At 46.5% G+C, this 14077-nt stretch overlaps 1 protein-coding gene across 7 annotated transcripts in view; it reads left to right on the forward strand.

Annotated features, from left to right (window-relative positions):
* LOC139274924 (high affinity 3',5'-cyclic-AMP phosphodiesterase 7A-like) overlaps positions 1 to 14077 on the forward strand; it is a 270952-nt gene that overhangs the window by 99153 nt on the left and 157722 nt on the right. For 5 of the 7 annotated variants that reach the window (XM_070891671.1, XM_070891706.1, XM_070891663.1 and 2 more), the window contains one exon: positions 10620 to 10680. In XM_070891671.1, coding sequence (XP_070747772.1) covers positions 10620 to 10680 — 61 coding nt within the window. Of the gene's footprint in view, positions 1 to 6989; positions 7091 to 7112; positions 7288 to 7560; positions 7714 to 10619; positions 10681 to 14077 lie in introns of those variants that run through there. The other 2 variants (XM_070891679.1, XM_070891696.1) reach the window with 2 other exon arrangements.

Below are 14077 nucleotides of genomic sequence, written 5' to 3' on the forward strand. Positions count from 1 at the left end.
TTTTGCCCTTGATTTCTCTGCCCTGCACTCTTGCTTTTCTCCTTCCTACCTTTTGCTTCTGCCCCCTTTTTACTTCCCTCTGCCTCCCTGCATAGATTCCCATCCCCCTGCCTTTTTAGTTTAACCCCTCCCCAACAGCACTAGCAAACATTCCCCCTAGGACATAGGTTCCGGTCCTGCCCAGATGCAGACCGTCCGGTTTATACTGGTCCCACCTCCCCCAGAACCAGTTCCAATGCCCCAGGAATTTGAATCCCTCCTCCTTGCACCATTCCTCAAGCCACGTAGTCATCTGAGCTATCCTGCAATTCCTACTCTGACTAGCACGTGGCAATGGTAGCAATCCTCAGATTACTACCTTTTTGAGGACCTACTTTTTAATTTAACTCCCAGCTCCTTAAATTCAGCTTGTAGGACCACATCCCGTTTTTTACCTATATGCACCACGACAGCTGGCTGTTTCCCCCCACCCCCCTCCTCCAGAATGCGCTGCAGCCACTCCAAGACATCCTTGACCCTTGCACCAGGGAGGCAACATACCATCCTGGAGTCTCGTTTGCGGCCGCAGAATCGCCATCTGTTCCCCTTACAATAGAATCCCCTATCACTATAGCTCTCCCACTCATTTTCCTGCCCTCCTGTGCAGCAGAGCCACCCATGGTGCCATGAACTTGGCTGCTGCTGCCTTCCCCTGATGAGTCATCTCCCCCAACAGTACCCAAAATACTGTATCTGTTTTGGAGGGAGATGACCGCAGGGGACCCCTGCACTACCTTCCTTCCACTGCCATGTCTGATGGTCACCCATTCCCTATTTGCCTGAGTAACCTTTACCTGCAGTGTGACCAACTCACTAAACGTGCTATTCATGACATCCTCAGCATCGCGGATGCTCCAGAGTGAGTCCATGTGCAGCTCCAGTGCCGCAATGCGGTCTGTCAGGAACTGAAGTTGGACACACTTCCTGTACACACATCGTAGTCAGGGACACTGGTAGCGTCCCTTATTTCCCACATAGCACAGGAGGAGCATGACACGGGTCTGGGCGCTCCTGCCATGACTTAACCCTTAGATTAACTTAATTTGGCAACAAGGCCAAAGGTTTCCTACTGATAGGAAAAGAAGTAAGAGATCAAATACTCAACAATCCACCAGTCAATCACTTACCCGCTTGGCTGTGACGTCACACTTCGATTTCTATTTACTTCTTTGTTTATCTTCTGCCCCTGCACCAGCTGGCTCCTTGAACTCCCGCTGGCTGCTCCTGTGGCCACTCCCCGACGGTCAAGCCCTTTTATGGGCCGCTCCTTGAAATCCCGCTGGCTGCTCCTGTAGCTGCTTCCCGATGGTCGCGCCCTTTTATGGGCCGCTCCGACTGCCGCTGGCTGCTCCTGTTGTTGGGAAATATGAGGTTATTCATTTTGGTAGGAAGAATAGAAAAATTATATTTTTTAAATGGTGAGAAACTTAAACGTTGGTGTTGAGAGAGATTTAGATGTCCTTGTGCAACAAACACAGAAATCTAGCATGCAGGTACAGCAAGCAATAAGGAAGACAAATAGCATGTTGTCCTTTATTGCAAGGGAGTTGGAGTACAAGAGTAAGGAAGTCTTGCTACAATTGTACAGGGCCTTCGTGAGACCACACCTGCAGTACTGTTCAGAGTTTTGGTCTCCTTATCTAGATATACTTACCTTTAGAGGCGGTGCAACAAAGGTTCACTAGATTGATTCCTGAGATGAGTAGGCTATCCCATAATGAAAGATTGCGTAGAATAGGCCTATACTCTCTGGAGATTAGAAGAATGAAAGGTGATCTAATTGAAACATATAAGATTCTGAGGGGGATTGACGGTAGATGCTGAGAGGTTGTTTCCCCTGGATGGAGCGTCTAGGACTAGGGGGCACAGTCTCAGAATAAGGGGTAGGTCAGATGAGGAGGAATTTCTTCACTCGGGGTTGTGAATCTTTGGAATTCTCTGCCCCAGAGGGCTATGGATGCTGAGTCTTTGAGTGTATTCAAGGCTGAGATAGATAGATTTTTGAACTCTAGGGGAATCGAGGGATATGGAGATCGGGCGGGAAAGTGGAATTGAAGACGATAGCCACGATATTGAATGGTGGAGCAGGCTCGAGGGGCCGTAAGGCCTACTTCCGCTCCTAATTCTTTTGTTCCGGACTCTTGATTTTTCACACAAGGAGTTGGCTTCCAAATTTCAGAAAGCAACAGGCCAGCCGCATTATGCTGCTGTAGAACTTTAAATCCTGCAGTGGCACATGATTTCCCCTTCACCAGCAGGTGAACTCCGAATCGCTCGTGTTTTCTATACTTGGGGCATGTCCACAATATTACAGTTAGGAGTGATTCTTGTACTATCCCATCCCATTTGGACTTGCAGCTGGTCTACAGGTCAGCGACCTGAAACGTTAACTCTGTTTCCTTCTCCACAGACGCTGCCTGACTTGCTGAGTATTTCCAGCACTTTGTTTTTATTTCAGATTTCCAGCATCTGCAGTATTTTGCTCTTGCTTTTTTACAAATATACCCTATTGATTCTGTCAGAATTTAATTAAAACTTGACAAAGGAATCGAAGGATATGTTGTTAGGGTGAGATGAATTAAGGTGGGAGGAAGCTTGTGTGGAGTATAAACACTGGTATAGATAGACCTTTGGCTTGAATGGTCTGTTTCTGTCCTGTAAAATTTTATGACATAGTAATAGGTAGCAGAAGATGGGAAAGGAAAGATATCTTTGGGGGCAGTAATTTATATAGAACTACATAGAACATACAGCACAGAAACAAGCAATTTGGCCTAAAGAGTCTGAGCTGGTGTTTATACTCCACACAAGTCTCCTCTCATTCTATCTACCTCATCTCAATCTCTCAGCATGTCTTTCTATTCCTTTTTCTGTTATACTCATCTAGTCTCCTTTTGAAAGCATCTTGGCTATTTGCCTTAACCACTTCCTGTGATAGCGTGTTCTACATTCTGACCACTCTCTGAGTAAAGACATTTCTCCTTCTTTCCCGATTGGATTTATTAATAACTATCTTGTATTTATGGTCCCTTGTTTTGGATTCTCCCACAAGTGGAAACATTCTCTCCACATCTATTCTGTCCAACCCATTCATAATTTTAAAGACTTCTATCACATCACATCTGAGTCTTCTCTTTTCCAAAGAAAAATGCCCGAACCTGTTCAATCTTTCCTGATAGCAGTAATCTTTCAGTTCTGGTGGTGTCCTTGTCCATTTTTAGTGCGCTTTCTCCAGTGCTTCTGTGTCCTTTTTATAGAATGTAGACGAGAACTGTGTACAGTGTGGTCCTATACAAGTTTAACATAAATTCATTACTTTTGAATTCTGTACCCCTGGAAATAAATCCCAGTGTTTTGTTAGCATGTTTAATTGCAGTGCTACTTTTATTGATTTGTTCACCTGTATCTCTTGATCCCTTTGATATTCTACCCCATTGTTATTTTTTATTTTGTAAGGTGTAAGTGATGTTTCTGTTTTTCCTACCAAAGTGTATCACCTTATATTTATCTCTCTTAAAATTTATTTGCCACTTAACTGCCCAGTCCGCAAGTTTTCTAATGTCTTCTTGTATTGTGTTAGCTATAACCGCCCCTCACCATCCCAGTTTGGTATCATCTGCAAATTTTGATATTGAATTACATGTTCCTGTCCAAATCATTCATGTAAATTATGAATAACAGTAGTCCCAGCACTGATCATTGTATCCAAGTATAATCTTCTGCATTACCCTTGTTTACTCTTTGTTACCCCTTCAAAGAATTCTATCAGGTTAGTTAAGCATGCTGACTATTTTTTTTATCATATTTACCATCTCTCTAGATGCTCTTCTATCACTTTTTATAGTATAGAGTATCTTTCCTATCACTGACATTAAGCTGACTTGGTCTATAGTTCCCAGGTTTTCCTCTGTCTCTTTTTGTATATAGGAATTACATTAGTTGTCTGCCAGTCCTCTGGTAATATCACCTCTTCTATGGAACTTTTTCATATATACGAGTGCCTCTGCTACCTCCTCCCTAGTTTTGTTGCGTCTCCGAGCTGTTCACAGTATTTATAAACGAGTACCAGTAATATAAATTTGTTGGTATTACCTTGGTGAAGATTAAAAAGGAGATTCATTGCTGAAAGTTTCCCTCATGTCACTTTTGGTTCCTTTGCCAATCACGTTAAATTCCCTTTATCCCTTCTCTCGGTCTCCTATCTCCTGACCAATTAGACAACATTGGCAGACATTTCTCTATCCACCATGATAGTGAGCATCTTAAAAAAATTCATCTAGATTAGTCTGACATGACTTCACAAATCCATGTTGACTCTCTTTAATCAACTTGTACTTGTTTAAATCTTCAAAAGAGCCGGCGCAGACTCGATGGGCCGAATGGCCTCCTTCTGTGCTGTACTATTCTATGATACTCTAATTAGCGGGTTGTGATAAGTGGTATTCCCCAGCATTTCACATACAAGTTTGTATGACACTAAGTTAGAAGCTACAAAGGGACATGAACAGATTAACTGAGTGGGCAAAACTGTGGCAGATGTTCAATTTGGGGGAAGTATAAGGTGGATCCAAGAAAGACGCATCTGGATATTATGTTACTGGCGAAAGACTAGAAACTGGAGGATCATCGGGATTTTGGTGACAAGATACACAAATCACTAAAAGTTAATATCATCATCATAGGCAGTCCCTCAAAGCGAGGATGACTTACTTCCATGCCAAGAAGGGATGAGTTCGCAGATGTTTCAATGAAGGACCTAATATTCCAGATCCAAAACTACATCTTGGAGGGTGGAAGATGCCTGTGCTTGGATTTTTTTTAACGTGTGGTGGCCGTTGCACACCAGCCACCATACGGGCTTGTCAGAGCTAGGTCTTGGTCCAGTGGCAAGGGTTAACCAAGACAACTGGAGACCAGCTCTGCTGCTCGGACCTAGCGCGCGCACATATCACAGTGTGGGCTGGCCCGTGTTGCCCCTGTTGTGCCTGCCCGCACTGCAATCAGCGACCTGGCTTCGTAGCCGTCGCCCTCCTGCAGCAGCAAGCGCTGTTCCCTGCAGTGGTATGCCGCCGCATGCTGCTCCCTCCAATGGCCCCGGCCTGCTGATGGTCTTGCAGGCTGGGACCGCGCCGATATCTGTGCCACCGCACACTAATGTAAAATCTAATGTACAGTTATAATAGCCTTTATTTCAAGAGGGTTGGGGTACAAAGATGAGGAGGTTATGCCTCTTTGTACAAGAGCCTTGGTCAGACTCCATCTGGAATATTGCACTCAGTTCTGGGCATTGAACCTTAGGAAGGATACATGGGCCTTGGGAGTGGAAATGTGGAATTCTATCCTCCAAAAGGATGTGGATGCTGGGTCATAGGAACAGGAATAGGTCATTCAGCCCCTCGAGCCTATTCTGCCATTCAGTTAAATCATGGCTGATCTGTAACCGAACTCCATTTACCCACCTTGGTTCCATATCCCGTCATACGCTTGCCCAACAGAATTTTCAAGACTTGAGATCACTAGATTTTTGTTACGTAAGGATATCAAGGGATATGGAGCAAAGATGGGTAAATGGAGCTGAGATGATATAAAATGACAGAACAGGCTTAAGGGGCTCAATGGCCTACTTCTATTCCTGTGTTCCAGATCAGGTTGTCTCGTGGAGATGACTCCTAACCATTGGGACTTTATTATTGCAGATGATACAAATACTCTGGGCTGGAGTTTCCTCTCAAATCGCCCATTTATGGCCCAGAAACCACCCGGTGGTAAATTCCAGAGTCATTAACATGGCGGTATTCGATACTGTCCGCCCATATATTACTGCCCAAAATGAAAGTTTCATCAAGGTCCATTTACCACTGGACCTTAATACCGTCCTGAAAAAGCAGGTCTTACTGGATCTTAAGTGGGTCTTAAATGGGCGGTATGGACACAGATCTGACAGGTTTGTTTGATATAACACAGATCTTTGTAGTTCTCCATAGTGTGATGTATTTTTAAATGGATTGCAGCACTTCTAGTGGCAATACTATATATGGTCTAATAAAGCCTTATTTACTTCTATAGTCTTTCTCATTCACTACTCTTTTCCCCCCCCCCCCCTTCTCCCAGTCTCTTCCATCTCCCCCCCCCCCCCAGTCTCTTCCATCTTCCCCCCCCCCCCCCCCAGTCTCTTCCATCCTTTTGCCCCCCCAGATTCTTCCTTCCTTTCCCCCCCCATTCTCTTCCTTCCCCCTCCCCCCCCCCCCCCCCCCCCCCAGCGATCTCAGGCTCGCGGTCTCTGGCCTTTCGTCGGTGCCTCTCGGCGGGGTGGAGAGCTTGACAGCCACGCCACGTGCGCACAACTTGGGAGCCAAAGATTCCCGAGCCAATAGGTCTCCTCTGCCGCACACTGCCTGCTGCACTTCGCTCCTTCGCCGCCACCGACATGGAGCACCCGAAGATTGCGCACCAGCGGCATTCCGGTGGTTGAAAAAGTGGCAACCGCCGGAACACCGCTAAGGATCGGGTGGGGTCGATTTAAAAGGAAAATCCAGCCCCTCTGTGTTTGTCTTCCAGTCAAACCCAGTTGAGTGCATTCTAAAATGAATGACAGCTCTGTCCAAATGTTATTTTATTGCTCAAAACGATGTACTTCCCCCAGTTTATATAAAAAGAAAAAAAGTGTTTTCACAGTACAGTATGGGCTAGAAATTTGGGTTTTAGTGTTTTTTTGCCTGTATTTGGGTGATAATCGCAGTGGAATTTTTTTGGGACGCCATGGTACCGTTATCGCTGGACCTAGCAAAATTTGCCAAATGGTGACCAGCAATAGCGATAAATCCGGATTTGTGCGCCATATCCGAAATTTGCAATTGAAAAAAAAGACCTGTGCATGCGCAAATTTTTTTTTTTCCTTTTTTTTATTTGCCTTTTTTTTTCTTCTTCCCGCGTTTCTGGTCACCTGTCAGGTGTGCAGTACACCCAGGGCTGAATCAGACATTTTCAGATAGCAGGCACGATGGAAGAAGGAGCTTGGAGCAGGTTGAGAGCGAAATAATTCAGTGATGAGGCAAGTGAGGCCCTTTTCTCAGCTGTGGAGAGGAGATAGGCGGTGATTTAAATAGGAGGGGTGCAAGTAAACCCCTCCCAGCGGCTCTTAGGCGTCTTTGGACCAGAATTTCTGAGGAGGTGTCTTTCGTGGACGAAATTAGAAGGACCCACACATAGTGCCGCAAGAGGTTCAACAACCATTGCAGGATCGTCTGAGTAAGTAATATTTTTATTGATGCACTACTTCATTACTTACATGTAGGTAGGCTTAGTGTTGCATCTCATTTGCCATGAATGATCGTTGCACATTATTAAGACTGCTTTCTGAGATCTTAAAAGATGTTTCTGCACTTCGATGTCTTCCAAGGCCATTAAACAGAGGACTGTATTAAATGCACACAGTATGGTATAAGTGCTTTGATGACTATCTGTGTGTGCCTTAAGAGCAGAAGGACCTTCTGGTAACCATTCCCATTGTCATCTTTGCAGTGAAAGATGTCCCATAACCACCGGGAGCAGCAGCGGACAGGCGGTGGCCCACCCAGAACTATGTCTCTGACAGACCTGGAGGAACGGTGGCTGGTCTGATCGGTGCCTCAGGGAGGGCAACTGCCCGTGGGGATGCTGAGCCCCCGTTCGAAAGTGAGGTTAAGTCCTGCAAAATCCCCGGGCTGGGTTGGAGCAATGTGATGTAGTGTCTCTTGACTACATATAATGCAGTAGCGGCGGTCCTTCAAATGAGCCTGTGCTGTGTGACCTTACTCATGTCACCCTGTCCCCTCCCCTGCTGCTAACCACTCGTCTGTTGTTTTCTATTTCCAGATGAGGAGTCACATGCGCCACATCCTTGAATGGAAGCCTCCACCTCAGTCCGTCATGTCGGCGGGGTGAGGAGGGGGACGAGGCTGAGGAACCTCCATGGGAGGAACAAACGGATCAACCGATTCTGGGGGGTGGAGTGGGGGGGGCCATGCACTCGACACACCTTTTTGTCACTAGCTCGTCCGAGGAAGAAACATTCTCTGGCTTTGAGCCATCTGAGGCTCCAGGGTACAAGTGGCGAGCAGCAACTGGGGTTGACTCCCGTATGCGGTATCTCCGGAGGGTGAGTCGGCAAAGCTGGTCTGCTGACAGACAGGCAGGCGCACACCTGGGCATGGTGAGACTGTCCAGGGAGAGCGTCCAGCTCACCCGACAGCTCCTAGAGGTATTGGGTAGGATTCCCGCAAACATCGTGACACTATCTGCGACCATGACTGAGGTCGGGTCACAGATTGTCCATGCGAGCTGTGAAACCTGCGAGGCTGTCAGTGCTCACGCGCAATTGATGGCCTCTATTTGTGACGCTGCAGTCCCCAGTGTCGCGCCTAGACCCACATCACCTGTGGGTGGCGATGCTGAGCAAGCGGCTTGCCACTCAGAGAAGCTGGGCCTTCCATACCCCGAGCTTCTCCAGTGGATCCACACATGGCGTCTCCATTGTCTCTCCTGCCAATACAGCAGGACTCTGGCCGCCCTGCTGCATGAACTCTTGGTGCCAACTTGTGTCATCGTGCGAGGGAGGGGGGTTAGGATGGGAGGGGCGGAGGAGGAGGACGGGCTGCAGGTAAAAGACGTTCAGTGCAGGGGTTGTTTTGTTTTATTTTATGCAAGTTTTAAAAGTTTCCCAATTCACAATAATGTTTAATAAATTTTGTTCCACTTTTGAGATATTTAAATTTTATTCAAATTAAATCTTCTTCAAATTACAATGTTTAATAAACCTTCTTCAAGTTACTGACTCTAATAAATTATTTTGTTTACCTTAACCATTCCTATGTAGTGTCTTATTTGCAGAATAAGAGAGGGAATAGTCAACATGGTGGGATAGAGTAGCCAGGCAACTCTTCAAGCAAAGCGATGAATTATGAGCTGCTGACGTAAGGCTTTTGAAGTGACGAAAGCTCCACGAAGCCTCCCCTGTGGTAGGGGTGGTGGCATGGGTTCATCGCCAGGCTCCTCGACCGCCTCATGAGGTGGTCCTGCAGTCCCCAGTGGCAAATCCTGTTCCCTCACGGTGGCTAAGTTGTGTAGCATGCAGCACACCACAATGAACTCCGAGACCTGCTGAGGGGTGTATTGCAGGCAGCCTCCAGAGTGGTCCAGGCATCAGAAGCGCTGATTGAACACTCCAATTGTCTTTTTGATGATGTTGCTTGTGGCTATATGGCTGTCATTATAGTGATGCTCGGCTTCTGTTTGAGGGTTCCGGAGGGGGGTCATGAGCCAGGTGGCGAGGCAGTAACCTTTGTTCCCCCAGCATCCAGCTCTGGCCTTGTGGCTGATGTTCGAACAGTCATGAGACACTGCTCTCATGCAAGATGAAAGCATCATGTTTGCTCTCTGGAAATGGGGCATTTGCTGCCATGATGCACTGAGTATGGTCGCAGACGATCTGTACGTTCAGGGAGTGGAATCCCTTTCGGTTTCGGTAAACCTCTGGATTGAGGAAAAGTGCTCACAGGGCGATGTGTGTACAGTCAATGGCAGCCTGCCCCTTGGGAAGCCAGCAATTCATCCAAAATCTATAGCCCTCTCATTCTGTGCCTCCTTGGCCATTGCGAACTTTATAAAGTCCATCCTGCGCGTGTATAGTGCAGTCGTCACCTGGTGAATGCAGCGATGTGTAGCGTACTGCGAGATGGAACAGATGTCCCCTGCTGATTCCTGAAAGGAGCCGGAGGCATAGAAGGCAGGTGCTGCAGTCACCTTCACCTCGACGGGCAGTGCAGTCCTGTTGCTGCTGGTGGGCTGTAGGTCTGCCTTTATGAGCTGACATATCTTTGTGACCACCTCTTCTCGGAAGCGCAGCCTTCTAAAGCACTGTGCCTGAGAGAGCTGCAGGTATGAGCGATGTTCCCTGTAAACTCGTGGAGGGTAAAGCCTCCTCCCCATATGTCTGCGAGCTCTTCAATTACGCTCAAAATGCTCATCAGTAAGCCTTCCAGCTTGACGCTGCATACAAAAAGCAGTCAGCAATAATGACTGACATAGTATAGTCCTTATTTTTTTTAATGTCCTAAATATTGTTTAAAATGAACTATAAACTCACACAAAACTTCACTGTTTAACATGCAGCCTTCCTTCTCCAAATTCTTTGATGCACTGAACTTCTGCTCCGTTTTCAAGATGGCGACGTTAGTACCCTGGGTTTGACTCTTTTTTTCCGGGTGTGCGATAAAATGGGCAGTATCGCTGAATTTTACTGCCTGCAGCGATAGCGCAGCATTGCACGCCGATTGACATCATAAAAACACTTTAAAAATCGGGTAGGCGATAACTTTTAAAGTCGTTACAAAACTACTGCCGAAATTTCCGCCCGTGCGCAAAATGTTGTGCGACTCGTTTAGCGGCAAAAAAAAATACCGCTTCGCCCTGGCGGAAAAACGGTCGCAAACCTGTCGAATTTCTAGCCTTTTTTGTACTTTGCTGAGAAGCACCTTCTGCTTTTTGGAGCTGAACGCTTTCTTGAAAAGTAACAACTTATGTGTTGGTCTCTTATTTTTCAGAGACGAGGAGCAATATCGTATGAAAGCTCAGATCAGACTGCTCTGTACATTCGTATGTTAGGTGAGTAAACCAGCTCTACTCTTGTGGTGTGACTCTGATTATCAGAACACACCCATCCATTTATACCAGTCTCTTGCTTGCTTTCACTCTCAATCTCACTCTCTTGCTCTGGATCTTCCATCGTGCTGATTCTGGTGAGTCAGGATTGTTTCTATGACCTCTTAATCTTCATGTTGGTATTTTTCTTTCTCTCCACCTCATGTTTAGCTTCTCTCTCTAATTTTGTCTGTCTCTTTTTTCATATCAGGCAGGAGGTGATAGATTATTTATATGGGGAGATAACGTGGTTACAATTCAATTAGATTTGGTTAACTTACTCCTTTGCACTATGCCGCACTCTCCAGTGTAATGATCACTTCTATGCTGTCGCTTTGTCACTTCTAACCCCCAACCCCCTCACCCTCCCCGTTGACTTGCATTGCTTTGTTCTAATCGCTTTGGTTTATCTTTGCAACATTCCTCATGAACATCACGAGTTTGAACTGCTCTCTGATCGCGACTTCTTTTCTGCTCACTCCTTTTTCTGAATCGCTATTGTTGCTTTCCACAGAGACTGCTACGCCATCCCTCTTTACATCAACTATAGTCCCCTCTTGCTGTCTGCCTCCTTCTCAATGTAACCTACATTCTGAGGCGGGAAGCTGCCAGTGACTGGGCAGTGCAGCTGCCCTTAAAGGGGAGGGCGCACCGCTGCAACCACCATTTTGGTTTAATTGTCGACCCGACAATGGCCGCTGGTTTGACCGGGCAGGCAACCCGGCACCCCCTCTTGGGTGCTGGGCCGCTGGCCTGGCTGAACCCATGTGGCCCAGTGGGCGCCAAGGAGGCCTCTCAGCATCCCTCCCCTTTAAGTGAAGTGGAGGGATGTTGTTAGGTGTTAGCAAGGCGGTGATGGACACTGCCCCGCTCCTGATGCAAACCCGCCCCTACACCGCCTCAAACAGCGCCCCGAAGAACTGGGAGGCGGTGACAAAGTTAAAGTGCCGAATTTTCCGCTTCTTCCCTCTGACTCCCGCCAGGTGGTGATAATTCGAAACTCGAATTATCCGCCGAAACGGGGCAGAGGGTAATTTCCAGCCCTATGTATAGTATAACCATTTCACAGCAAGCGCTGTTAAGCAGGTGGCAGGGTGTGCAGATGTGTGGCCTAAGGTCCATGATTAGTGGGGGAAAGTAGGGCAGGTGGGCAGTGGTGGAAGAGGATGTGGCAATCTGCCATGAAGAGCATCAAGGAGGGTGAGATGGCCAATGTAAAGGCAGTAGGGTTGGCAGGTGAGCATCGGGAATGTGGGGGGTTGCAGGCTGGGGAAGTTAACTGATACGAAGATGGGACCTCTGAGAGGTTCAGTGGCATGTCAGCAAGGAAGGGGTAAAGTTTCATAGTGCCTCCGAGCTTCTGGAGGGGTCAAACTAAAGTATTAAGATAAGTATATCAACCTATGCAAATGTACAAATTCTAATAATTCCAGTTGTTACAGTAAGTTATGATGCAAATAGCATGACACCAGATCATGACACAGGAAGTGTGACAAGCTGGAAGTGTGTTGGATGTAAGATTTTAAATATATTGGAGCTGAAATTGCAGTCGGAGGCTTCCCGCGGGTGAATATCTCCGATCTGCAAGAAAAGCACGGACCTCTGTGCCTCCATTTCTTTAGACCCTTGCAGTCCTGGGCCTGCAAGTGTATTCCTCCGTAAAGGCCCAAGTATCCCAGGGGCACATGTGATTCACAATCCTCCCTGGGATCACGTGGGCCGGCCCAACTAATCAAAAAGGGGAACTCCCATTATGCTTATGGGGATTCTATTTACATACCGAATCCCATAAGCATAATAGGAATTACATAAAAAACACTTTCACGCAACCTAAATAAAAATAAATCACCACATGCTTAAAATTAATTAAAAAAAAATACATTTAAAACAAAAATTTAATTTTTTGAAGAGGTAATAGAGTAGACAAGGGTAATATAGTAGATGTAATTTATCTAGATTTTCAAAACACCTTCGATAAGGTACCACATAATAGACTAATGAACAAGATCAGAGCATGCAGAGTCGGGACAAGTTGTAGAAAGGATAGCTAGCTGGCTTCAAGGCAGAATGCAGAGAGTAGGGTTGAAGGGTAGCTATTCAGAGTGGCAGAAGGTTGGGAAGTGTTGTTCCACAACGATCAATGCTTGGAACATTGTTGTTCACAATTTATATTAATGATTTAGACTTTGGAATCAAAAGCACAATTTCTAAATTTGCAGTTGACACCAAAATGGGGGAGGTAGTCAATACTGAGGAGGACTGCAACAAATTATAGGAAGACATTAATAAACTTGCAGAATGGGCATATAATTGGCAAATTAATTTCAACATGTAAATGTGAGGTATTACATTTTGGTAGGAAGAATAGGGAGGTCATTTATTACTTGGAGGGTGCGTGTCTGGGTGGGGTAGAGAAGAAAAGGGATCACTGAGTACAAATACACAAATCACAAAGTATCAACACAGGTTAGTAACAAGGCCATAAAAAAGCAAACCAAGCACTAGGGTTTATTTCTGGAGGGATAGAATAGAAAAATAGCGAAGTTATGCTAAATTTGTATCAAACCTTGGTTAGACCACACTTAGAGTACTGCGTATATTGTGTTCCTAACACACATGAGGCTGCACACAGGGAGGTTAAAGTAACACTGACCTCAGTCTTTATTAAGACACTCCAGAGTGAGGAACAGGCCTTAAGTGCCGGCTTATATACAGTGCTCCCAAGGGATGCTGGGATCCCTTGGGACTTCAGGGGATGCACTCCCTGGTGGCGGAACATGGGAGTGCATGCTTTACAGATGCACAACATCACTCCCCCCACCCCCCCACCCCCCCAAAAGTCAAAGTGAAAACTATTTACAAGGTGAGGCGGTCGGGAGCCTTTCTTTCCCTGGTGGACCGCCTCGGTACAAATGTCTGTTCTGGTGTGTTGGCTGTGTCCTTGCTGGGCTGGCGTGTTGTTGGCCCTGCAGGGCTGCTGGGTGAGCCTGGCCTTGCTGGGCTGTTGGACGTGATGAGTTTGAATTCCTGGTCCGGGATGGTGGTGTTGATCCTTTGGGTGTGTGTTGTGGGCTCGAAAAAGGTGGTGTCTGTTGTGGGTTGTTCAGGGCAGTCTGAACCGCGGCCTCGTTTGGTCCAGATGCTTTCTGCAAATTTGTCCATTGTCTAGTTTGACTACAAACACCCTACTCCCTTCTTTAGCTATCACTGTGTCCGCGATCCACTTGGGACCATATCCATAGTTTAGCACATATACAGGGTCATTCAGATCAATTTCCCGTGACACAGTGGCACGACCATCGTTTAAATTTTGTTGCTGCCGCCTGCTCTCTATCTGATCATGCAGGTTGGGGTGAACCAG

This window comes from Pristiophorus japonicus, chromosome 1 (assembly GCF_044704955.1).
Source record: "Pristiophorus japonicus isolate sPriJap1 chromosome 1, sPriJap1.hap1, whole genome shotgun sequence".
NCBI classification, from domain to species: Eukaryota; Metazoa; Chordata; class Chondrichthyes; family Pristiophoridae; genus Pristiophorus; species Pristiophorus japonicus.